Consider the following 27,377-nt stretch of genomic DNA (forward strand, 5'->3'; position numbering starts at 1 on the left):
AAAATATTATTGCAAACTGAATGGAAGTGCTCTAAAAACCCAAGTTCAGTTAACTATTGTATAAATACGGGTGATGAAGGTCTATTTTATCTGTACAGGAAAAAAAAATTCTCTCTGACACATTCAGAAGTTCTTTCAATATATTGAAATTTTCTTAGAAGATATAAAAATCTTTGCACTTACCCCAGTTAATTCTATTTGAAACTCATTGAAATTACGGAGGTTTAGAAAGATAAAATAAGTGTAAACTGGTAGACCAAGAATATTTCTTATTTTTTTAGGAGAAGAGAAGCTGCTGGCTCTTACATTAGCATAATATCAGTGTCTAGATAGAAAACCTCGTTTTGTGGCTTTGCTATAATACCGCAAGACGACTGGTCTAAAATGTGTAGTCAGAATATTACTACATAATATTAATGTGATAGCGTGATCTTAATGGTCTTTACATGCACATGTTTGTACAGCATATGTAGAAACTTATATTCACTTTTTCTGAGGACAAACAAAATTTAAGTGTGTTGTCTAGTGTTTCTTTGTTATTGCAGATACAGTTAAACCAGTTTGCTTTAAAATGTGCGAAGTGCCACAGTCTGTCTTAGGAACACTGTAATATGATAATGAATTGCTACCTTCACAATTCTTTATGTTGTTTTTTTAGGGTCAAGATGGATAGCACAGATGAACCCCAGAAAAAAGTCTTTAAAGCACGAAAAACAATGAGAGTAAGTGATAGACAACAACTTGAAGCTGTCTATAAGGTTAAAGAGGACGTGTTAAAGACAACTGAAGTTAAACTGTTAAATGGAAAGCATGAGAATGGAGATTCTGATTTAAATTCCCCTTTAAGCAATACAGACTGTATGGAGGACAAGAGGGAAGTTAATGGCCTAGTGGATTTGTGTGTTGACTCTGAAGGAGGAAGAACAGCTTCTGATGAAATTAGTGAAGCCAAAAGCCCTGAAAGTAGGGCAGGGAACATAGTCAATGACATAGAACCCAAACCTCTAATGCTGTCTCCAGAAAATGTTAATCCTGAGAAAGATAAAGGTACTGATACTGCTTTAGCTTGTGAGGCTGAAAATGGAGTGCTTGGTAGCAATAAAGATAACTTCCATGAAGAAAATAATACAAAAGATCATGCGGACCAAAGAGAGGGTGACATCCCATCAGAAGGTGAAAGTAAATCAATTTGTGATGTTAATGACTCTTCAGAAGAAAAGGGAGAAACAAATGACTTGACTATTAATTCCAATTTATCTGGTGAGGAAAAGAAGGCTGAAGAAGTAACTGTTGATGATGCTGTTGGAGAAGCAGCCATTTCTAGCAGTATGGAAGCTGACCAGGAACCAAAGGACAAACAAGACTGCACTTCAGATCTTTCAGAAACCACAGTTCAGAAGACAATAGATGAGCCAAGTGAAAGTATCTTGGACAATACTGACTCTATGGAAACAGATGAAATTATCCCAATTTTGGAAAAACTAGCCCCGGCTGAAGATGAACTGAGCTGTTTTTCTAAAAGTTCTCTGCTTCCAGTGGATGACACAGTCACAGATTTAGAAGAGAAAATAGACAACTGTTTGGGTTCACCATCCAAACAGGAAAGCAATGAAAGTCTGCCAAAAGAGGCTTTCTTAGTACTGTCTGATGAAGAGGATCCCAATGATGAGAAGGAGGAACGTGCTGAAGTGATACTACCAAACAAGTCAAGTTTTCCAGGTAAGATTTTCTAAATTGGTAATTTTGATTCAAGTCTGAGATTTTGTTTATTTCTTAGAATGACACACTTATGACATGTTTCTAAATGAAAAAGGCAGTCTTACCCACCAATTCTGTGTTATGTAGTCTTACAGTTTTCAAGGATGGAATTTGAGGCCCAGGAAGAACTGAAAGTAACACCAAAAAACTGTCATCTTTGAGATCTGGTTTGTTGGGAGCTTTTTCCCCTCATATTCTTTGCAGACTGAGGTGAGGTGGTGGGTGGAAGAAGAGGAAAGATGAGTAATTGCCAGACATGGAACAGAAAGGTTTGTGGAAAGAAAAATGTGTTCACTTACTGCTCTTGAGGGAAAGAAGGGATTTCAACTTTCTTTAACATGCAAATAAATAGTAAGAATGAAAACATGCTGGTAATCCAGACATGCCACAAATGCCATTTGTTTCAAATTTTTTTTTTTCACCAAAAGACAGTATGGGAAAGGTTTCACGAAAAATACAAGTCATATATGGTTTTCATGCCATATAGCTTTTATTCATTTAACTCCTAGTGTTTTTTATCTAACCTTTATCTGATGACTACGCCAACTGATTAACATTTGAAAGCATTAAATGTAGGAAGCTGGTACTTCAGTCTCTTAATGTAGTTAGCAGAAGTTTTTTTTGATGTTAAACTGAATGCATGCCCTCTATATTTTTGTTACAGAGTTTTGTAAGCATATTTATTTTTTTAAATAGGGCACTCATTGTCATACTACTGCACTTCTGAAAATAACACAGATTAATAATTTACAGATAAGTTGACACTGCTCTTTTATCTGTAATTAAGAAAGCTGTTGTTTTAAATAATCGTGGTTGGGTTTTTTCTTTCTTTTTTTTTCCCCTCCTGTTGTATAGCTTTTTATGAAAAGATGACCCAAATGTGTTTAAACATGCTTGACTGGGTAGGAATTCCATAGACTAAACAAGATTCAGGTGTCTTTCAGTCTCTGGGAAGTCAGTATGCATAGTTCTCAACTCTTGTTTCACTAATGATGAAACTTTGTCTTTTACTAATGTGTGATGGAACTCTGAGTCTTCAATCTCTAAACAGCTAGAGAAAGGGAGATGAGAATATGTCTCGTCAGCCATGTTTCAGACCCTTCTTTTCTGGTATTTACCTTTAAATTTATGCCAGTTAAACAGAGAAAAGGTAGATTCCATAGTTTGTTTCTAAGAATCTTATTTAGGTGTTAGGTGTTGCACTGAGATTGCAAAAGTGATACCATTGTTGTGAAATTGAGTCTTCCAGAAACTGGAGTTGCGGAGTGGCAGGGAGAAAGAATGCTGTGTATATTTGTGTAGAAATTGTAGTGTGTTACAAGTCCCTTTTACAAAATGTGCATTACAAGTAAATTGTTGGTCCCTTGTTCTTACTGCAATTTAAGGCTTCTTTCATTGGACATGAATGCAGTTATGATACTAGGATTGCTTTTTTCATCTTACCCAGTGAGAAAACATGCTGTGGTCACAGAGGAGTTTTTGCTCTGGAGCAGAAAGACCAAGATTAATATTAAATATTGGACTACGATTTGCAGAAGGCTAAAATTATTGTATCCAGCAATATTACTATTTTTTTCCTAGATTTGCATTTTTGGTGATGGGACAAATTCTCTTGGCTAGTTGTTTTATTTATTGGCTATAGCAGTGTTTGACTTTTGCAGTTGGCATGGCTGTAACTGAGACTGTTTGTGAAATGAAAACTGGCCACTGTGAAGTATATTCAGTATTTAACCAGTAGTCAGCAGTTTATTTCTGCGTTCTAAGCTTTGTAAAGCTTGTCCATTGAGTTGCAGAGAAGGGAATTTAAATTTTACTGAATAGCAAATTCTGTACGAAATATTTTAAGCAAATCTTTTGGGGACCCATTTTGTATTAAATTTAACATGGTATTAATACAAAAATTTTGCAGTCCTTTCACCAATTTCAATCTTTCAATAACAAAGATAATAGCAGAGAGGTTGCAGGGGCAGGGAACAACTGTATGAGAAAACAGGTAGAGTGAACAAGTGACACATTATCTTAGAAGATAAAGATTAACTTTTGGAAAGAGTTTGTGAGAATTAAATCTGTGGAGACAGTATGGAGATCATTGGAGGCACAGGTGCAAGCTGCTCTGTTAAAAAGTACAGTTTTTAAAAAGCCCAGATGAAAACTAGGATGGCGAAACAACAATGTAAAGAATGGTACTAGAAGACTTTCTTTAAATGGGCAGATTAATAGAATCTTTTTCTCAAGTAGAATTAGTAACTATAACAGCCATATTGGCACTTAAGATTTTTGTAATGGAAGATTGTACCTTAGAAAACCTTGGAGCTCTTTGGGTAAGTAAACAAGCACATGACAAGGAACACCTGACTGATATTTCCGAATTCTTTTGGATATCCAAACACGAATGATATCTTATCAAGAACTTTTGGAAACTGATCTGTCTTCAGACAAGATGGAAAGTCCTCATGGAGCAAATAATCATTTGAAGAATGGAAAGTTGTTGTGGTTTAGCCCTGGCTGGCAACCAAGCCCCATGCAGCCACTCTCTCACTCTCCCACGGTGGGACAGGGGAGAGAATCGGAAGAGTAAAAGTGAGGAAACTCATGGTTTGAGATAAAGGCAGTTTAATAGGTAAACCAAAAGCCACACACGCAAGCAAAGCAAAACAAGGAATTCATTCATCGCTTCCCGTTGGCAGGCAGGTGTCCAGCCATCTCCAGGAAAGCAGGGCTCCATTGTGTGTAATGGTTTCTTGGGAAAACAGATGGCATAACTCCAAATGTCCCTCCACCCCTTCCTTCTTCTTCGTCCCAATTTTATATATGGAGCATGACATGACATGATATGGTATGGAATACCTCTTTTATCAGCCTAGGTCAGTTGTCCTGGCTGTGTCCCCTTCCAGCTTCCCATGCACTCCCAGCCTTCTCGCTAGCAGGCCAGCATGAGAAGCTTGACTGTCCTTGACAGCTTAGCAGCAACTCAAAACATCGGCACATTACAGCATTTTCTCATCCCAAATCCAAAACATAGCCTCACACTAGCTTCTGTGAAGAAAATTAACTCTCTCCTGGATGAAACCAGGACAAAAGTAAATCTACAGTGATCTGTTCTAGAGGCTGTGCTCTGTGATGGAGTTAATAATTTATCTAAAATGAAAGGTGACTAGCAGGGTGACAGTTTGCAGGTGATACTGTGAAGAGCTGTAGAAGAATCTTGCAATGCTGAGTGACTGGGGTATAAAATGGCAGATGAAACTCATTGTGGTTAACTACAAAGTGGTACGGATTAATACAAAAGTGTTCATAACTTGATAGGAAAGTAGAACAGACTCAGCAATGATTTTCCAGGATTACAGCAGGTAGTTTTGTGAAAACATTGATACAGTAGCAGTTGAAGAAAGCAAATAAAGAATGCTGTGAAAAATTAAGAAATTGAGGAAAACTTCATTATGGGACACCAAGCTCTTAAATGTTTTGTATCATTCTGTTTCCTTCCCCCTCCCCATATCAAAGAAGATGTCACAGAACTGGAAAAGGTATGTGAAAGACCACAGGGAAGATGATGGCATTGCAAAGTAGTTTTAATTCAACCCTCCGATGGTCTTTATTCCAGCCCCATACTTGAAGCAGGTCCAATTACATCAGATGACTCGGGGACCTTGGCAGTTTACTTTTGTGCATCTCCAAGGATGTGTATACCACAACTTTTTCTTGGGTAGCCTAATATTTAACCAGCCTCAACAGTGAAAAACTTTCTGCTTATATTTAATTGGAATATTCTGTGTTCCAACTTGTGTCCATTGCCACCTGTCCTGTTGTTGTGCACCTTAAAGAGTGGTGGCTCTATCTTCTCTGTGCCTTCCCATATTATGTAATGGAAGGCAGCAATACAATCTCCAAGTAGTCTTCACTTGTTAAGGCTGACCAAAGCCAGTTCTGTCATCTGCACCTCACAGAGCATATACTTCATCTCCTTGATGTTTCAGGTGACCTTTCGCTGGACTTGCTATGGTTTTGTTAGTGCCTCTCTAGTAGTGGGGATCCAAAACCAAGACATAGTGCTCCACATTGGGGTTTCTCAAGTGCTGAACAAATGAGAATCACTTCCCTTAACCTGCTGGATACATTTCTTGTTAATATGGCCTAAAATGCTACTGAACTTAATTCACATTGCTGACTAATGTTCAGCTTGTTTTCCACCAGGAATCAAGGCCCTGTTCTACAAAGTTACATTCTAGCCAATCAACCTCCAGCCTGTCTTACTACATAGGGTTATTCTATCCCAGATGCAGGACTCTGCATTTGCACTTACTGCACTTTGTGTTAATCCATTTTTCCAGCCTGTCAGTATGCCTGTGAATAGCAGCTATGCCCTGCAGAATATTTACCACTGTCCCTAATTTGTATCTGTGAACTTGCCAAGTGTTATCTCCTGCCCACAAGTCCAGGTCATTAGTAAATACGGTAAACTGCATCAGCCCAGTATGGATCCCTGAGGACTGCCTCTAGTACCAAGCCACCAGCTGGATTGTATACCACTTATGCCAATTTGAGCCCATTGTAAAAAGCTAGCAGGTTAATCAGGCATGATTTCACAGAACCATTAAGGTTGGAAAAGACCTTTAAAAACATAAAGTCCAACTGTCAACCTAACACCATCATGCCCACTAAACCATGTCCCAAAGTGCCATGTCTGCATGCTTTTTGAACACTTCCAGTGACGGTGACTCCACCACCTCCCTGGGCAGCCTGTTCCAATGCTTGACCACTCCTTCAGCAAAGAAATTTTTCCTAATGTCCAGTCTAAACTTCCCCTGGCACAACTTGAGGCCATTTCCTCTTGTCCTATCGCTAGTTAGTTGGGAGAAGAGACCAACACCCACCTTACCACAACCCCCTTTCAGGTCACTGTAGAGCGTGATATGGTCTTGCCTCAGCCTTCTCTTCTCCAGACTAAACCACCCCAGTTCCCACAGCTGCTCCTCATAAGACTTCATCTCCAGAGCCCTCATCAGCTTTGTTGCCCTTCTTTGGACACGCTCCACCAACTCAATGTCTGTCTTGTAGTGAGGGGCCCAAAACAGAGTATTTGAGGTACAGCCTCACCAGTGCCAAGTACCGGGAGACAATCACTTCCCTACTCCTGCTGGCCACATTATTTCTGATATAGGCCAGGATGCTTTTTGCCTTCTTGGCCACCTGGGCACACTGCTGGGTCATATTCAGCCATCTGTCAACCAACACCCCTGGGTCCTTTTCTGCCAGGCAGCTCTCCAGCCCCTCTGTCCCAAGCCAGTAGCGTTGGGTGGTGGTGTTGTGACCCAAGTGCAGGATCCGGCACTTGACATTATTAAACCTCATACAGTTGACCTCAGCCCATCAATCCAGCCTGTCCAGATCCCTCTGCAGAACCTTCTTGCCCTCGAGCAGATCAGCACTCCCACCCAACTTGGTGTCGTCTGCAATTTGCCCTTACTAAATCCAAGTGGGCTATTCCCAGTCACCTTCTTGTCCTTTGTGTGCCTGGCAATGGCTTCCTATTAAGATTTTTTTACATAACCTCCCCAAGATGCTAGGTGAGGCCACCCAGCCTGTAGTTTCTCCTTGTCTGTCTTGAAGATGGCCATGACATTTTCCTTTTTCCAGTCATCAGGAGCTTCCCTTGGTTGCCATGAAGATGGTGGAGAGTGGCCTCATAATGCCAGCAGCCTGCCTTCCTCAGCACTCTTGGGTACATCTCATTTGTTCCTGTGGACTTCTCTGTATCCACCTGGCTTAAGTGTGCCCTAGCTCTATCTCCTTGACTGTGGGTAGCACACCACTGCCAGGCAGGCTCTGCCAGGGTCTCTCCCTCTGCTCTGAGGAAATTAGGAGGGAAACTTGCCAGTGAAAAATGGAGACAGAAATGTTGAGTACCTCAGCATTTGCTATGTCTTCAGTCATTAGGTTGTCTGCCCCAATGAGCACTGGCCCCACAGTTTTCATTAGCCTTCCTTTTGCTGCCTCTGTAGTTACAGAAGCCCTTCTTGACCTTCACATCCCTCACTGGCTTCAATTCCAGTTGAGCTTTGGCTTCTTTTATTCCATTCCTGCACAACTGGACAATGTCCCCATATTCCTCTTTCTTACTACTTCTTCCTGTGTAATTCTTTTTTACATTGGAGCTCTGTCAGAGCTCACATCTGTTCACCCATGCTGGCTTTCTTCCATGCTGGCTTTATATTCTGCACATTAAAATGAACTGTTCTCATACTTTGAGGAAGCTGTCCTTGAAGAACAATGAGCTCTCCTGGGTCCTTTTGCTTTCCAGGGCAGCTCCCTTTGGGATACTACCAAGTAGGTCCTGTATATGGTGAAATTTGCTATCCTGAAGGCACGGGCAGTGATGCTATTTGTCCTGCTGACTTCTTGCAGGATTTAATATTTCACAGTGTCATGGTTGCTGCAGGCAAACCTACCCTTGACCATCATGTCCCAGACCAGTTCTTCCTTGTTTGTGAATAACAAACCCAACAGAGCATCTTCCCTAGTTGACTCATCAGTTGCCTGTGTCAAGAGATTGTCTTCAGCCCACTCCAGAAACCGACTGGATTGTGCCCAATCATATAGCCCTTCCAGTTAAAGTACACCCATGAGTCAGTCCTAAGGCTTGTGATTGTGTGAGATGGCTCTATTGATTCTCTCCTTGATCAAGTAGTCTGTAGTTACAGAGTGCCTACCATGATATTGCCCATGTTGCTTTGCCGCCTTCTCCTTGCTTATGAGCACCCAACTGGCTCATCACCTGCCCTATGGCAAAGCTCTGGGCACCCCTCCACATAAAGCACAACCACTCCTCACCCTTTCCAGCCTGTCTTTCTTGAAGAGCCTGTGTTCATCTGTTGCAATGCAATAGTCATTTCAGCTATCCCACCATGTCTCTGATACAAATGAAATCATAATTTTGCAGTTGTGTAGAGACTAGTAATTCCTCTTGTTTCTTGTGCTGCATTTGTTTACAGATACTTGAGATGATGAACCTTGAGTCATGATGCTTTCACAAAGGACAAGCAAGCACCTTCCCTGTCATGCTGTTCCCCAGATGTTTCCTCACTGCCTCCCATACCTCAACTTCAGGTTATGACAACCATTTCCTACCATGCCTAGTTTCAGGTTTTCCTCATTAGGTTAGCAAGCCTGTTTGCAGAACTCTTGTTCAACTTTTTCAGATGGATTCGGTCCTTGTTCAGTAATTCTTGATCATCACAGACTACCACAGTGAAAGGTGTGAAAACCTTACCTGTGACACCTGTCATTCAGCCAGGTCTTGATCTTCTGGATGCATGCACTTTTATTAGAGTGGTGTTTTTTTTGTCCCGGTTCATTCATTGGGAGGATTAGTGATAACGCCACCTGGGCCCTTGCGCCCTTCATCCTTTTCTGCAGAGATCCAATCAAGATTGTCACTCTTGATATGCCTAAAATTGCTTGTGGTAGCATTGCTGGTGCCCACGTGGATAAACAGCAAGAGGTAGTAGACTGAGGACCGGATGAGCCTTGCCTAGCCGCTTGGCAACATTGGGCATCCAGGCCATCAGCAAACAGCTAATATCTTGAGGCATCAGGCCAGGTTGCTAGGTGGGTACCTCCTGTGAGAGGGAGTCCCTGGTACTATCACCAGTCTGTCCTTATGCAGGCGGTTGGTTCAGACTCAGCTGGCTCTGATGCTTCCCTTATTACAAGATTTTCCTTTTAATGTGTTCCATCAGTGCTCTACCTATTCGGTAAATGCAGATTTGCAGGTAAAGAGGGAGTCTTCATTCTGTTGCTGGAAGTCACAGGCTTCTTACCTCCTTCATTTTGAAAATCTCCATTTGTTACTATTTTGAATATAGCCTCTGGCTGTCCCTGTTTCCTTGCATTGTGGGGCTTGGGTTTTTGTCTCTGCAGCGTTGTAGTTTATCCCCTCTTTGTTGATTCTAGACAACCAGCTCATCTTTTCCTACAGCTTCTTCATTTTCTGACTTAGATCACAGGGAGAACTTTTAGACAAGGATGGACTGAAAAAGAGATGGAGGAGGGATGTGACAAAGATCTGTAAATCTTAGTAAGAGTAAGTGGTGTGGAAAATGAATATTTGCTGTCTTTTCCTCTACAAGAACTACATGTATCAAGTGGAGGAGGGTAAAAAAGTGAGAGGCAAGGTCAAGGCGTGGAATAAAAGATGGTTCTCCATGTGGAGAACTATGGAACTCCTTGCTAGCAATACTGTGACTGCTAAAAGTTTACCTACATTCATCTTCTGTGGAGGAGGAGTTTTTTTCTCAAGCACGGAAACCCTAAGGCTCTGGAGGTCATCCACCAGCAATTTTTCAGAAACCTGAGGAAGCTTTCTGGGACTGTGTTCTCTTCTCTTCCTTATATTCTTCCCTGCTTGATCATCTACTTTTTACATGTAAGTGTTGGGAGATACAATCCTGGATTAGGTGAATTGTTGGTTTTCCCTATTGCTGCTCTTGCTATGTTCTTTCTCTTACCTAATATGTACACTCTCAAGTTTGACGAGGTGAGGATGTTTGCCAAAGCAAATCTGAAGTCTTTCATTCTCAGAATTGCTAGCACTTTGAGTGCATTCTAGACACCTTGGTTCTAGGCTTCTCTACAGCAATGGCATTTCATGCCCTCCAGGGATAGTTCGAAAGAGAGCATACTTGTTACTGATCTTTAAGGGAGTCTGAAGTCAAGCAGCACACCCAAGTACAACCTTTCAAGAATAAAAAGTGCATTTAACATTTAAAAGAACACCGCTTGTCTTATATAAAGTAGTGTTTGAAGAGAACTTCAGAGCATATGAATGGCAGATAAACAACTAAACGTGAACTTTTGTTTCTGTGTTGTGATAGAACTAGCTTTGAAAATTCTTGAATTTGCAAAAAGGAAAATAAGTTACACTTAAATGGCACCGGTGAGACCGCTTCTCTGCAGTAATATTTCTAGTTCTGGTTTTTACTTCAAAAAGTCATAATAGAAGGCTTTCAAAGAGTTGCTGCAGAAAATACTTCAGCATTTTGGAAACAAAATTTTGTACTGGAAAACTTAAAAGAACATAAGTTTTGTTCATCCAGTAGAAGATGAAGGTCTATAATATCTCTAAACAGGAGCTGAATATATTGTGGAAAGAGGTATCTTTAATGTAGCAGACAAAGACACAACTGCTGCATTTTTGATCCACTCGATCTTGCAAACCTGAAATCAGGCACGCTTCTGTCAAACAGACTTTGGAGGGCCAATTAATGGATGTTGAATTCATCATCTGTAATCTTTAAATCCTTTATGGTTTTTTTTTTTAAACTAAAATTGTGGTAATAAATAACTAAAGAAGAGAATATTGTGCTTTGTGTTTGAATCACTTATTTTTTTAATTACATTTTTTGATAGGGAGGAGGGGTTGTGACCAAATAATAGAGTCGTTCAGGTTGGGAGGGACCTCAAGAGGTCTCTAGTCCAGTCATCTGCTCGAAATAGAGTCAGCTGTGAAATTAGACAAGGTAGCTCAGGTTTATCCAGTTAGGTCTTGAAAACTTCCACTGATGAATGCTGAATGACCTCTCTGGGCAACCTGTTCCAATGACTCTCTTCATGTGGGAAATGTTTTTCTTTCTACCAGTTGGAATCTCTTTGTTTCTGCTTATACATATTGTCTCTTATCCTTTGCCATGTACCTTTACAATGAGTATGGCTGCTTCTTCTCAAAAGCCACTTTACAGGTATTGGAAAACTGGTTTTAAGTCTCCATTAAGCTTTTTATTCTCCATGCTGAACAGGCTCAGCTCCCTCAGCCTCTCTTACAGGCCATGTTTCCCAGACCCTTAGCAGTCTCTTGCTCTGTACAGAGAGACGGCATAACAAGTGCCAAGTAAAAGGCAATAACCACTTCTGATGATATACTGGCTCTGTTCCTGTAAATGCAGCTCAGGATGCTGTGGACGTCCTTTGCTGCCAGGGCATGCTGTTGGCTCATGCTTTGCTTGCTGTCTGTGGGAGTCCTCAAAGCAGAGCTGCTCCCCAGCCATGCGGGCCCTAGCCTGGGTCATTGCAAGGGTTCTCCCTTCCCAGGTGCAGAACTTTTGTGTTTGTCCTTGTTAAATATCTTAAAGCATTTGTCATCCCATTTCTTCAGCTTGTCTAGGTCATGATGATTTCTTTGAAAATGAATGAATCTATGATTTCTTCCTAAACATAAATAATGAAATCCTGTCATGTTTCATGGGAAAAACCTGTATTTCTGTTTTATAATAACTTTTGGGTAGAGTTTGATCAAGGATTCACTACTTAGAAAGGAAAAGGCTATGCTTTTGTACTTTCTTGTGATTGCTGCCTGTGCACATCAGTTCTAACCAATCTATAAGGAGAATGTTGTGGTTACAGGATTATGGAATAGTGAGAGTATGACTATGCGGTCCAGAGTAACTTGCAAATACTGTTCAGATACTCTTAGGCTTACTCATTATTTTTATTTCCATTTATATGTATGTTTTGGCAGAACTGACATCCAAATATGCATCCAGTCAGTTACTAAGCAGATTTAAATGCTTGCAGTTGTAGAAATTATTATAAGGTATTTTCAGCTGTTTAGTGATAGGCAAACACCTAGTAAAAAACAAAAAAAACCCCACCTTTGTGTTTAGATCCACAGCAAATAGTGTGACTTATTAAGACGACTGTGTGATAAATAGTGACAACTTAATGATACCATCAAATTATTATCTTTTTAAATGATTGCATTTATTGCTTCTGCCTGTCTAGCATCAGCATAACAAGATCACAGCTTATCAGTGAAAAATAAGCTGATAGCCAATTGTAAAAATTATCTCTGTATTATGGTTCAAACATTCTTAAGTAGAGAGGTTTAGCTGGGCATTGTGTTTAAAGCACTTTTAGTCAAACAAGCTAAATTTGTTCACACAGTGACAGGAGTTTGTAAGGAAGGGACTTCCTTGTCCCTAAAATTACGTTGTTCTCTACACAGAACTCGAAAAGATCAACTTTGAAAATTGTAAGGTGATATTTTGAAGACACTCTAGGTATGTGTATCTTTCCATGGAATTTTTGTGTCTTTCAGTTGAATATTAAGATCTAAATTGTGGGAAAAGCACTTTTGAACTTAATGAGACTCCTTTAAATTCTTAGGTAAATGAGGCCTATTTTATTGATAACAATGTTGTGGTTTAACCCCAGCCAGCAACTAAGCCGCACGTAGCCACTTGCTTACTCCTTCACAGTGGGACAGGGGAGAGAATCGGAAGAGTAAAAGTGAGGAAATTCGTGGCTTGAGACAAAGACAGTTTAATAGGCAAAGCAAAAGCCGTGCATGCAAGCAGAGCAAAACAAGGAATCTGTTCACCACTTCCCATGGGCAGGCAGGTGTTCAGCCACCTCCAGGAAAGCAGGGCTCCATTGTGTGTAATGGTTTCTTGGGAAGACAGATGGCATAACTCCAAATGTCCCTCCACCCCTTCCTTCTTCTTTGTCCCAGCTTTATATATGGAGCATGACATCATATGGTATGGAATATCCCTTCGGCCAGTTTGGATCAGCTGTCCTGGCTGTGCCCCCTCCCAGCTTCATGTGCACCCCTAGCCTTCTCGCTGGCAGGCCAGCATGAGAAGCTGGACAGTCCTTGACAGCTTAGCAACAACTCAAAACATCAGCACATTATCAATATTTTCTCATCCCAAATCCAAGACATAGCCTCACACTAGCTTCTGTGAAGAAAATTAACTATCCTAGCTGAAACCAGGACAAGAATCTCCTTTAGATTCTTGAGTCCTTTGTTATTAATAACAATTAAATATATGAAGCTTATCTGTAAGTCTTAAAAAGCAGGTGACATTGGCACTATGCCATTTTATTACCTTAAAAATAAATCACATTGTTTTTGAAGAATTTATTAATGCAATCTGAAAAGCAATAGTTTTATGTTGTATCTGGCAAGCACAGGAGGTGGCAAATGCAGCCTATATGAAACACGCAATGGAAGTTCATGGAACATACAATAGAAGTTTTAAGGAAGTGTTAGTATCTTTCATTTTAATCTGTGTGCATTTGGGGGTGTTATTTCAGATTTTTCTTTTTTTAAGAATTTCCTAAACTGTATGTTTGTAATGTTCTTGAATTGTGATACTTTGTATTAGGAAGAAACTTTAAATGAAAATTCATATTTGTTAAGAAAATAATAATCTAGGCCTTTTCTACCATAAAGGTTATGGGTGAGTTTGCCAATTGTAAATAAATAGAAAAATGTATTAGTATTTTGTTATGGCAACCTTTATACTTTTTTCCTAGGTGAAAAATAAACTAAAATCATTTATTGAGAACTTACATACATTAGAAATACATCATTTCATTTCAGAGGTAACTTTGAGGCATTCTGTTGATTTTAAAGCTAAGCAAATCCAGAAGTGAATCTTACTGTGTTGTATGATAGTTCAAATTTTTACGCTGAAGGTATCCCCTGCTTTTTTTCATCTCTGCATGTCCTCTGTGTCCTCCTTATTTCTCTCACCTTCCCCAGCATGGTTTTTCACAAGTATTCTAAGTTTGTTAGTCACAATAGGAGTCTTAGTAGACTTTTGCTGGTCAGCGCAAGTAATACATGGGGCTTTTTTTTTTTCTGTTTGTAGAAGAGGTTGAAGAGGAGAGAAGAAAGGAGAGTGAAGGGGATAAAGAAGGAGAAGAGGCCCACAAAGAAGAGGAGAAACACACAGAGAGAAGTATGTAATGTTAAAACTATTATGCTTTACTGGAGGCACATGTTAGAAACAGAATCATTGAGCTTGGAAGGGAACTTTGGAGATTAGCTAGTCTAAACGCCCTGCTCAAAACCAGATCAACTAGAGCAGTTTGCTCAGAATGATGTCCGGACAGGTTTTGAGTATCTCCACAGGTGGAGACTCCACAGCCTTCCAATGTTCCACTTCCAGTGTTTGACCACCCTCACAGTAAAGAGGTTTTGGTATGTTTGAGTGGAATTTCCTGTATTTCAATTCGTATCTGTTTTGTCCTTTCATGGGTACTCACCAAGAGTCTTGCTCGTTTTCATTCTCCATCTATCAGATAATTTACACACATTATAAAATATCCCCTGACTGCCTTCTCAAATTGAACACTGCCAGCTGTCATTTCCTCATACGACATGCTCCAGTCTGTAAAACATCTTGGTGGCCCTACACTGAACTCTCTCCAGTATGCTCACATCTTTCTTCTTTTTAGAAGCCCAGAACTGGACACAAGACTCAAGGTTCAGTCTCACAGTGCTGATTAGAGGGGAATAATTGCCTCCCTCGACCTGCTGGCGATACTCTTCCTCAAGCAGCCAAGGGTGGTGTTGGCCACCTTTGCCAGCAGAACACATTGCTGGCTCATGTTCAACCTGTTGTGCATGAAGACCACCAAGGCCTTTTCTGCAAAGCTGTTTTGCAGCCAGTCAGTTCCCAGCCTGTACTAGTACATGGGATTATTCCTACCCAAGTGTAGGACTTTGCATTTCCTTTTGTTGAACTTCATGAAGTTCCTGTTTGCCTATTTCTCCAGCTTGTCAAGGTCACTCTAAATGGCAGCATAACCATCGAGTGTAGCAACCATTCCTTCCAGTTTTGTATCATCTGCAAATTGCTGAGGATGCCCTCTATCCCGTTATCTAGGTCATTAATGAAGATGCTTAGTATTGGTACTGGTATCATCTGCTGGTGTACATTACTAGTGACAAGCTCCAAATGGACTTTGTGCCAGTAATCACAGCTCTTGAGGCCCAGAGGTTGAGCCAGTCCATTTATCTAAGCCATACATCATACGTTTATTTCTGAGGATGTTTTGGGTGTCAAAAGCATTACTGAAAACAAGAGAAACAGTATCCACTGCTCTCCCCTCATCCACTAAGCCATTTGTCTCATCATAGAAGGCTATCAGGCTGATGAAGCATGATTTCCCCTTGATAAATCCATTCTGACTGTTCCCCATTACCTTCTTCCTAATATGTTTAGAGATGATTTCTAGAATTACTTGCTCCATCACATTCCCAGGGATTGAGGTCAGGCTGACCGTCCTGTAATTCCCTGGATCCTTCTTGCCCTACTTGAAGATTAGAAGAAAGCAAATATTACTTCTGTCCTCAAGAACCTTCTGCTATTGCCACAATCTTTCAGAGGTTGAGAGTGGCTTTGCAGTCACCTCAGCCAGCTCCCTCACCACTCATGAGTGCATCCTTCTAGCTTGCATGGACTTGTGTGTGTCCAGTTTGTTTAAATGTTAACTCAATGCTCCTCTACTGAGAGCAAGTCTGTCCCACTGGTCTCAGGGAGCTGGCATTGCTGAAGACAAATCGTCGCATTAAAGTCTGAGGCAAAGAAGGCATTGAGTGCCTGGGCTTTTTCTTTGTCCTTTGTCACTTGGTCTCCTGCCTCATTCAGCAGGGGGGCACGTTTTTTTCCTAGCTTGCCTTTTGCTGCTGGTATACTGGTGGAAGCCCTTCTTGTAGCCCTTCAGGTCCCTCACCAGATTCAGCTTAAGGTGACCTTCAGCTTTCCTAATCCAATTCCCACCCACACAGTGCCTTTATCTTTCTCATGGGTGACCTGTCCCTAGCAGATGGGTGTCTCCACTCCCTGCAGGCAGGGAGTCACTCACTACTAATATGTGATGCTACTGGATGGCTCAGGCTTAACCAGGTCAGACATTTCAGTGGGCACAGCTCACAGCCCCTATCTGCTATGAGGGCACTGAACCGATTCTGTCATTGTCCTGTACATCTGCAGACAGAGCAGGAGCTTCTGTCCTCATGCTTCCAGCCTTTGTTATCACATGGGAGTTTCCATTTCACAGCTGGATAAGCTCAGGCTCTGGCTGTACCTCCTTTGGTACAGCTGGGGATTGCAGTTCTTGAGGCTGCAGGATCTTGAAGTAAATCCAGTCAGTCTGTTTTTCATTATTTCTGATGCTGTGCCGTTCCCTGACCACCTCCCATAGCTCCTTTTAACTTGGTGACACAGTTCTCCCACTAGCTTGCACCTTCTGTAGCCAAGAAACTCCTCTACCTCTGTCATAGCTTCAACCAGAACAGGGGGCCCTACATAATCCTTGCAGCCCAAGACTTGCAAAGCTATATCTTTCCCCAGAATAGCTCAGTTTGGGTGGAGGCTCAGATGTTACTGAGAGAGTTGTTCCAGTGGCTGCTGGAGACCACACCATTTGGCACATCACCACCATTATTGAGCACAGGGACCATGACCACCTTCTGTGCACCCTGCTGTGCAAAGTCCTATGTTTCTTAACTGCTCTCTGGGAGCTGCACTCTAGGCCCAGCAAAAATGTCGGTCTCTAGTTAGTACCTGCTGAAAGGGTGTTTCAACCTCTATAAGGAATCAGCTGGAGCATAAGCGCAAAGCACCCTTTGATCAAGATGGAGCTCATTAGAAGCTGCTAGGGTTTCCTGGAAGTAACAGCCTCCTGTAGATATCCTTTCCACTAGTAATAAGCAACCTGAAGTTCTTCAAAGAGAATCAAACTGCAATAAAATTAGATGTAGCATCTGCTTTAGAACAAACTACCTGAACATTAAACATGTTCTGTTAAATATGTAAGCAGCTCTTGCATGTTACAAACTACTTGTTGTACTGTTCAGTGACTAGGGTTTTTCTGAAGAGACTCACTGGGAGTAGGAAGGAGTCTGGAAGATCCTAATAAACTTGTCTTCAGTAGTCTGGGAATAGTGTTCTAACTTCCGATTTATTTATTTATTATTTCTACAAGTTTTTCTGATGGATGGAAGAAAACTGGAGATGTAGCTATTTAATTTTTTTTCTCCTTTATTTTCCACTGTTTACTATCATTTTGAGAAAAACCATGACAAATTCATACCTTAGACATTTATATTGCTTGCAAATATTCAGCATTCTGCAAATGTTTATGAAGAGCCCTGTGGCCCTATAAAACCTACCTAAAATTTGAGGACCTACGCTTTCACAAACTTTTAAAAATAAGCTAGGTTGTCATGCAGATTTTGAAATACTACCTTTTAATAATTTTTAGTACATTAGTGCATTTCTATTGCAACTCTCAAAAAAACCCAGAAACCATCAGGAAATCAGACCAGACTGAAACTATCAGAAATCTAACTCAAAAAAATCAGATTATAAGAAATTTGTGAAGTTAGAAATACAACTCACAGAGTGTAGGTAATATAAGTAAAGAAAAAATGGCAATAGAAAGTAACTGTTACGCCATTTCAGTCTCCAGTGAATCTTCATTATGTCTTTCTGAATCATCCTCAGGTTTGGGGTGGAGGGGTTGGGCCTGTGGTCTTTGATGTTTTGATGGTGGTCAGGTACCCACCCATAGTACACTCTGTAGCTTCCCTTCCTGATAATTTACCTAGACTTGTTTTCTACGTGGATCTCTAGAGGATACAGTGCCAGAAGCTGGAGGTGTGAATGAGGTCTCTTTTTGGTACTTTTGTGCTTCATTGCTGTGATGAAAATTACTTTTAAAATACAGTTCTGCTTTGAGCCTGTTCTTTTGTTAGGTTTTTACTTTCCTTCTTACCCAAGAAGTAAGAAAAAGGTTTGAATGTTTTTTCAGCCAGGGTTTGGAGGTACAGGTTAAAACTCAATGGCAGGTAGAAAAAAAAGTTCATCGCTGATACTGGCAGAATGAGATGTAGTTTTATTTGGCTGGAATCCTGAGAAGAGGATTCCTTTTTTAGAAGAGGGTTTTGTTTTGCTTCTCAGAAGCCATGTTTCATTATAAGATGGTGCTGATAGGAGCAGGAAGAACTGGAGGCAAGTTCTGGAGAAGGGAATGGTGGTACTAGAGCCGTCTTGTGTTTGGGGCAGTGGTTTGGTAAATCACAAAGCAGAACTCACTAACAGGGCAGCGATGTACAGAGACCAAAGGAACTGCTTTGATGTCATCAAGCATCTTGTTTTTCCAAAGGCGTTTTTACTGGTTTAGGATGACACCCTGAAACTGGGGACAAATGAAACTTCATAAGAATCATGGCATTCTGCCATTTTTCAAAAGTTCCTCACGAGCAGTTGTATCCAATTGTTCCAGGTGAAGCATCAAGGAGAAAGCGTTCCAAATCTGAGGACATGGACAATGTTCATTCTAAGCGTCGTCGGTACATGGGAGAAGATTATGAAGCAGAACTTCAAGTAAAAATTACAGCCAGAAGGGATGTTGACCAAAAATTACAAAAGGTAGTATGGAGGTGCAGAGCAAAGATAGGAAACAGACACCAGTCACTTGTCATACTGTCTTTGAATTAGCTATCCTTTCCAACACATTTCCTGCCCCTCCAAAACATTTTCTCTTTTTTGTGGTTGCAGATTGGACATAATTCAAATAACAAAGGTGGCTTTTCATATAAAGTCCTGTATAGCCCTACTTTTAAGAAGAGATCAAATATCATTTGGAAACTGCTGCAAGAATTATATTTGAAATGCGTTAAATATTTAAATTCTTAAGTGACTATAGATAGACAATCTTAGCTAAGGAGGTATTTCAGTGTGGTAAAGGTTTATATGTGGTGTACTTTGTGTGCTTAGCTTTAAAGAAAGTCTGTCTCCAAAGGAGTGCAATCAACATAGCATTTTGCAGGTTTTTATAGAGCTGTTAATTGCCTGATTGCACCATTGGTGTGTAAAGAAACCTATGTTCTTGAAGAAAAACAAAATTGTGCATTTCTTCCATTAGGTAGTTAGCTAGTGGCTGTTAAAATTTCATTAATGTTGAACCATGTTTGCTTGTTTATTTTTGTTTCCTAAGGAAAATTTTTGCACTGCAATAGGTGTAGGAGGGAGAAAAAATTTAAATAACAAGTGTAACAAATAACCTTTGCGGAAATCAGTCTCTTTTTCCATTTTTAGCTTCTGCAAGAAAAGCAACATAGGGCATTTCTACTAGGGGAAAATGCATCTCGGAAATAAAGTTTTGTTGAATGTCTTTAGTTTCTGTTGTTTGAATGCCAATGTCCCTCTCAAGAACAGAAAAGTAAGAGGAAAAAAGATTAATTTGTGTAAACAAATAAATTTGTAAAAAATTAATTTATGAAACTATCTTCTGTTGTTAGGGTTCTTTTTATATGTAATAAGGTTTATATGTAATAAGGTTTTATACATTTATCATACTACAATGAAATTAATTTCTTGAATTAATGACAGAGGCACCATTTGTATTTGCCGAAATAGATGTAGAAACTTTTCTTAGCTGTGCAACCACATGCTTATTGGTGACTATAGATTTATTTGATTGGCAGGGCACAACCGTTGTCATTGTCCTTTTTGTAGCAGGATACTTGTTAAGAGTTGAGAACATTTTTATAGATGGTCTCCTTGATTCTGGGAGTGCATTGTTATATTTCTTTTTTCTTTTTTTTTTTTTTTTTGGGGGGGGGGGCATGTAATAATTTTGCAGGTTATCCAGAGACTGTTAGAAGAAAAACTTACTGCTTTACAGTGTGCTGTATTTGACAAGACTCTGGCAGACTTGAAAACCCGAATAGAGAAAGTAGAATGTAATAAGAGGCATAAAACTGTGCTTACTGAACTACAGGTGAGTGTTTGTGTGTTGAACTGCATACTAGAGTCAAATTTAAAAATAAGTTCCTCAACATTTAGTAGTAAGTTTCCTGTAATTGTCAGTAGGAAAGCCATTTTGACTCCACAAAGGGAAGGGAGAGGAAGCAGCAAATACTATAATGTTGCTTGAACTTGTGAAATTCTATTTCCCTACTGAAAGAAGAAAGCAACCAATAAATTATCAAAAAAACCCAAAGCAAATCTTCCTTCTGGCAAACTGATTCATTAGTTAATAAACCACTTTTCCACTCTTATGTTCCATTTAGATATTCTTCAAATAAATGTTAAGTGTGGAAATATCTAATGCCACTATGAAGCCAGAAACTTGCTTAAAAACAGAGAAGTGCAGAAAGGAGAGGACAATAGCACTGTACTTGTAGAATGTTCAAGCAAAGAAACATCACATGATACTTACCCGTTTTATTTCCCCAGAAACTAAGTAGTTATGTTCTAGCAAGGAAACAAATAACTAGTGTTGAATGCCATATGCTTTCGTGCATTCTTTATAGAGATTATGTACATAGTGGTGAGGTGAGAAACATCACAGTTTTGAAGTTCCTACTATATAACTCTTCCCCCTCGCCACCCCAGATATTTTATGTTGACTTTTTGTTAACAAAGTGCTACGGCGCTTTTGGTATTCACTGTCTTTAGCCATCAACTACAGTGTCAAATTAATAACCTCATATAAGGCTGTGAATGTGTTAATATCCTCGCAATCTAAGCTTACAAGGTTTTATTATGCAAGGTGCTCCAAAAGACCTCTACGTTGTAAAAGATAACAGAAATTGAAATATAAATGTAATTAAAGGCAGACTATAATTGTAGCCTGTCATGTTGCTTTGTAAAAATGTGAAAGAGGTGAGATTTCTCAATGGGCCAGCTCCTTTTAGGTAAGAAGTTCTGAAATCATGGTATATGAAACTCACTGACTTTTTAAAAAACTTCCATTCTTCTAGTGCTAACCTAGTGTTTTCAGGAGTTTGTAAAAATAATTTAACTCTTCTTTCTTTGAAAAAAAAAAAAAAAAACCCCAAAAAATAGAAAAGAAAAAGTACCTGCTTAGAACAAGTGGCACAGCTGCTGCCTCCAGAATAAGTCAACCATCAGAACTGCAACCTAGATAGGGTACATTAGTATCTTGTAATGCTGAGGTAATTACAGAAGGAATGGTCACCAAATAGTATATTGAGGGAAGCACAAGGAGTAAAAGACGAGATGTAAGAATGGTGCTTAAGAAGATAATGAACCTGGCACCTGACCATCAAATAGAGTAGAACAAAGCTGACAGTAAGGTGTGTGTGATATGAAGTGTATCAGTGAGAGGCAGAAATAGGATAAATGGAGGGGTTGAGTAGATAACATGAAAGGCAAAAAGGCATGCAATTGTTGATATGGCTGGTACCTAAGGCATTAAAACAGTCAAACGCTTTCAGTTGCTTTCATTCATGCAGAATATTGCATGAAACTCTGCAGTATGGATTCTGATTGTGCGATTGTGAATAGGAAGGAAAATAATTCAGTTGTCTCCAAGATAGCTTGATTGTGATACACATGTGTGTCTTTCTGCTGCTCTGAAGTAATATAGTTGTACTATGTTTCAAGGAAGAATAGTTGCCCCTGATATGAAAACAGACTTTGACTTGATGTCTTAATTACGTATCTCTTAGTTTGTATAATTTCTTTGGTTCTTGGGGAGGATATTTATGGGTTTGTTTGTTTTCATCTTCTTCCCATTTAGGCTAAAATTGCTAGATTGACAAAGCGGTTTGGAGCAGCCAGGGAGGACTTGAAGAAAAGACAGGAAGTAAGAACTAGATCTGTTACATTTGTTTTTCTGAGTTAGCCTAAACCCTGTGTTGAAAAATAAAGAAATTTTATATACAGAAAGATGTGACTTGGTTGTTCAGTGGTGTTCACAAAGTAGGTTTGTCTTGTTTGGTTAAAGGCAGTGATATGAAAGAATAGCCTTTTAACATCTGTTATGTAATTCTGATTTGTACAGAAGGTTCTGTAGGCATTATTAGTGTGAAAGCACCTTAAACTATATGTAAGTAAATGGAATTTGATTCAATATGAAGAATACAGAGTAAATAAAAGTGAATCCCAGTACCTTGATTTTGGGGGTGGAGTGGGGAGAGGAATGGATACAAGCAATAGTATTTCTCTGTGTGTAGAATGAATATTTTGGATTAATTACTGTGAAGAAGTGGAAGCTAGAAGTCCATTAATGTTCAAGAAGAAATTTTTGTTATCATGCTATAAAAACCTGAAGGCAAGAGACTTACAAAAAAGGAGGATGGAGGAGAGGGAGGCAAGTAGGAATCAAGGAGGTTTTGGGGGGTTGTAAAACATGTCAAGTTCTCCTGCAGCATTGGTTCCAGAAAATACATATCAGTAACAGAAATTAGTGAAAATTAAATACAATGAGTTTGCAATCTGACTTATGGTTGTTTCGTTATGGCACTTTTTCTTTTTCTTTTTTTTTCTTTTTTTTTTTTTTTTCTTTTTTTTTAGAATTCATCAAATGCACCTCTGTCTCCAGGGAAAACAGCAAGTGACACTGCAAACACAAACAATGTGACATATCGGTAAGCAAACCTCTTCACTGTGACCATGTTAAAAATTACAATAGGACACTTGAGATACCTAATGTAATGGATAATCCCTGTATTTTCTTTTTTTACTTAAAGTGCTCTTTTTCCTTCATTGGTCTTCAATTGTAAAATTCAATTTTCTTTCACAGAAGTCATAAATGGACAGTATTGAATCCATTCGTAGGTAAACTGAGATCAGTGTTTCAGCAGTTAAAAAATAATGGATAAAAATGGAGGTTTAATTTCAAGGACAGGCAAACTTGGTGCAAGCTCTTGAAAATTTACAAATAATTCTGTGGTTTTTTTTTTTTTTAGCAGGAGAATACCTAAGGTTGATTTTGATGGGTTTAGAAAATGTCAATGAAAAGAATAGTTGTAAAATAGGGTTTTTTTAATCATTGTACTGTTCATAATTATACTTCATGTGGGTCATTGAGAAACGCTAACTGAGAGTGGTCACAGGGCATGTGCAGGACAACCAAGGGATCAGGCCCAGCCAGCACGAGTTCATGAGAGGCAGGTCCTACTTGACCAACCTGATTTCCTTTTATGACCAGGTGACCCGCCTAATGGATGAGGGAAAGGCTGTGGATGTTGTCTACCTGGACTTTAGTAAAGCCTTTGACAGCGTCTCCCACAGCATTCTCCTGGATCGATGGGCAGAGGTCAACTGTATGAGGTTTAATAAGGCCAAGTACCCGGTCCTGCACTTCGGCCACAACAACCCTATGCAACGCTACAGGCTTGGGACAGAGGGGCTGGAGAGCTGCCTGGCAGAAAGGGACCTGGGGGTGCTGTTTGATAGCCGGCTGAATATGAGCCAGCAGTGTGCCCAGGTGGCCAAGAAGGCCAACAGCATCCTGGCCTGTATCAGAAATAGTGTGGCCAGCAGGAGTAGGGAAGTGATCGTGCCCATGTACTCGGCACTGGTGAGGCCACACCTTAAATACTGTCCTCAGTTTTGGGTCCCTCACTACAAGAAGGATGCTGAGGTGCTTGAGCGTGTCCAAAGAAGGGCAACGAAGCTGGTGAGGGGTCTGGAGCACAAGTCTTATGAGGAGCGGCTGAGGGAACTGGAGTTGTTTAGTCTGGAGAAAAGGAGGCTGAGGGGAGACCTTATTGCTCTCTACAACTACCTGGAAGGGGGTTGTGGCAATGAGGGTGTTGGTCTCTTCTCCCAAATAACTAGCGATAGGACAAGAGGAAATGGCCTCAAGTTGCACCAGGGGAGGTTTAGATTGGATATTAGGAAAAATTTCTTCACCGAGAGGGTGGTCAAGCATTGGAACAGGCTGCCCAGGGAAGTGGTGGAGTCACCATCTCTGGAAGTGTTCAGAAAACGTGTGGATGTGGCGCTACAGGACATGGTTTGGGGTCACGATGGCGCTGGATTAATGGTTTGACTTGATGATCTTGAAGGTCCTTTCCAACCTTAATGATTCTGTGATTCCACAGAAATGCTGGCACAGTGAGGCAGATGCTGGAGTCAAAGAGGAATACAGGAGAGAGCACACCAGCAACCTTTCAAGCCCCTGTGAATGCAGGTAAGAAACTGCTATGGACTATAAACACACCTCTTAAAATTTTTATTGCTTTCCATTAATTAGGTAACTGAAGAGACCAAAGCTGGATTTTATGACATTTGTTTTCTGACATCAAAAATCATTATTTTCAGCTCCCTGCCACATTCCCAGTTTACATTTGTGTAGTGTGCTTACTGTGTAAGGGAAAAATGTGTTGATTTGGCCACCTAGAACATGTGGGTAAATCGGCAGACTGCTTGCTGGGTATGGCAGCAAAACTTGCAGTCTCTGAGCTGCAGACAGGTGAAACACATTGTTCACAGGCCATTTTTTGTACTTGATCATAGTACGATGTTGATATCTTCCCCTATAATGGCTACAGAGGTTGAGTGGGGAACCAAAGGAAGTTATAAACCCTATTCCTTAAAAGAATGAAGTTGAAAAATGGAACTCCTAGATTAGAATTTTACAGGGAATGTAGAATCAAAACCACCATTAACTACATTCATTGTAGTCACACCATCCTTGGTTTTAAAAATAGTTTACTTAATATTGAAAGCTGAATCTTTCCCACAGAATCATCTCATAGTAGACATATACTGGCTTTCTGTAGTGTATTATGCTCCTGATCTCTAGATTTACTCCTGAAATTTTATTGTGTAAAAGTGATTATCTTCTCTGACACATTAATCCTTGGTTTCAGTGGAACCTTCTGGATACAAGGTCCTACCTATACAAGGCAAGTTACTCATAACTATCTTAGTTTTTCTTTCCTTGTGTTTTCTGAAGGACCAGTTGTTCTACCATTTCTGTAATGAGTGTTTAAAACGCTGTATTTCATGTGTTTTGTATCTCTTAATCTTTCACCATTTATATATAGTTCCTTCAAACAGAAATACAATATTAACTGTCTTTAACTAGGCCATTGAATATCAGTGTACAAAAAAAAAAAAAGAGTACCTATAGACTGTCTTTGAAAAAAGATTAATCATGTACCACATTTTTCATAGAATCATAGAACAGTCGGGTTAGAATGGACCTTTAAAGATCATCTAGTTCAAACCCCCTGCCATGGGCCAGGACATCTTTCATTAGATCAGGCTGCTCAAAGTCCTGTCCAGCCTGACTTTGAACACTGACAATGATACAGCATTCACAAGTTCTCCAGACACTCTGTTGCAGTGTCCTGTCCTCATAATAAATCATTTCCATTTGTTCTGTTGGAGTGAAACTTCCCACTTGGTTTAAGTACTTAAATTTTTTAATTTTTTTTTTCTGTGTAGTGCCCACTTCCAGTCTTGCTGCTCCTCCGACAGTTGTCAGTGGACATCCTAAGCCTCAGACACCAGCGACCTCCACCAGCTCTTTGACAACAACAGTTCTCCCCACAGCTAACACAGCTACGGTTGTAGGCACTAACCAAGTGCCTAGTGGCAGCACTCAGTCAGTGTCTGTCTCATTGCAGTCTTTGCCCGTAATCTTGCATGTACCTCTGGCAGTGTCCTCCCAGCCTCAGCTCCTGCAAGGCCACACAGGGACTTTGGTCACTAACCAACAGTCAGGCAATGTTGAATTTATATCTGTACAAAGCTCATCTACAGTTGGTAGCCTTACCAAAACTACAGTGTCTTTGGCATCAACTAACCCAACGAAACCAAATAACAGCCCATCTGTGCCCAGTCCTAGTGTTCAAAGGAACTCTCCAGCTAGTGCTGGGTCAGTAGGCACAACATTGTCAGTACAGGCTGTTTCTACTGCACATCCTGTTGCCCAGGCCACAAGGACTTCTTTGCCCACAGTGGGTACTTCAGGACTTTATAATGCTACCACCAGTCGAGCCCCCCTACAGATGAAGATTCCCCTCTCTGCTTTTAGTAGTACAGCTCCTATTGAACCACCCGCCGTTACAGCGCCCAGAGTTGGTAAGTTATGCTTGAATGTTGACACTGGGAAAGAAAAATAGCTGTCAAAGAGAAACACAAAACTCCACTCTGTGGAAATTTGTTTGTTAGTGTATTTTACCGAGATACTTCTGGGTTGCCTTTCTGCTGAAATTGTCAAGATTGAAATCATATCCATCATAGATGTGTTTCAGCCATTGTTTAAAATCATCTCTCCTTAGAAGGAGTCAGTAGTGTGGCTCTGTAAGTTTTGTTTTATTTAGAACTTGATTTATATCATTCCTAGCATGAAATCAGAAACTCCTATTCTACCATGAACAACTTGGTATTTATTTTTAATACAGCCTCTCAAAATAATCTGGCTGCCTTTCTAAGCAAAGACATACTGAAAGGAAAGTACAATCATTAACTTAATTTTCACAACACTTAAAAGTACACAAAATGGGGCAACAAAAGGCAAATGAATATTAAGCAAGTTCCAAACAAGTACATTTATTGTATTTAAAATAAAGTCTCTGAAGATAATGAATATTCAAATACAGTATCTAGATGAACTATTTTATAGTGAAAATATACTTTCTCTCCATCTTTGGCCATGCCATGATGATTCTGTGCACTTCTGATTTTGCATACCTTGAAAATTTTTTTCTAAGAAGTCCTCAAGATTTCTAAGTGAGTTGCAAGTTTCTCATTGGCACAATATGTTAAAATGAACTCCAAGTAGAACTTGATGTCAGAACTAGTTTTATTTCATTTTCCCATCTCTAAGTTACCTGTGTTAAAATATATCTTCCATGGAGTTGGACAGTTATATGCTTTGTATTGGTTTTTTAACTCTAAAACTAATATAATGATTTAATGCAACATAAAAAGGGTTGTGACAGACCAGGGACAGTGACCAAAGGAAGGGCATGTGAGTCCAAAGATGCGTCTCATTTTCTGCAGTTCAGCCTTGGTGTATACCATAGTAGTTTTCTCACCAGAATTGAAACA

At 40.0% G+C, this 27,377-nt stretch overlaps 1 protein-coding gene across 1 annotated transcript in view; it reads left to right on the forward strand.

The window, feature by feature from the left end:
- Positions 1-665: 665 nt before the first annotated feature.
- The window catches only part of ATF7IP (activating transcription factor 7 interacting protein), a gene marked incomplete at both ends in the record, with an annotated part of 61,653 nt that continues 34,941 nt past the window's right edge, over positions 666-27,377 (forward strand). The window contains 8 exons of the mRNA XM_082008783.1: positions 666-1,719; positions 14,412-14,501; positions 18,838-18,983; positions 20,200-20,337; positions 22,105-22,170; positions 22,881-22,954; positions 24,416-24,504; positions 25,767-26,405. Coding sequence (XP_081864909.1) covers positions 666-1,719; positions 14,412-14,501; positions 18,838-18,983; positions 20,200-20,337; positions 22,105-22,170; positions 22,881-22,954; positions 24,416-24,504; positions 25,767-26,405 — 2,296 coding nt within the window. The remainder of the gene's footprint in view (positions 1,720-14,411; positions 14,502-18,837; positions 18,984-20,199; positions 20,338-22,104; positions 22,171-22,880; positions 22,955-24,415; positions 24,505-25,766; positions 26,406-27,377) is intronic.

Source organism: Phaethon aethereus (assembly GCF_964289735.1).
Source record: "Phaethon aethereus genome assembly, chromosome: 1".
In the NCBI taxonomy this organism is placed as follows: domain Eukaryota; kingdom Metazoa; phylum Chordata; class Aves; order Phaethontiformes; family Phaethontidae; genus Phaethon; species Phaethon aethereus.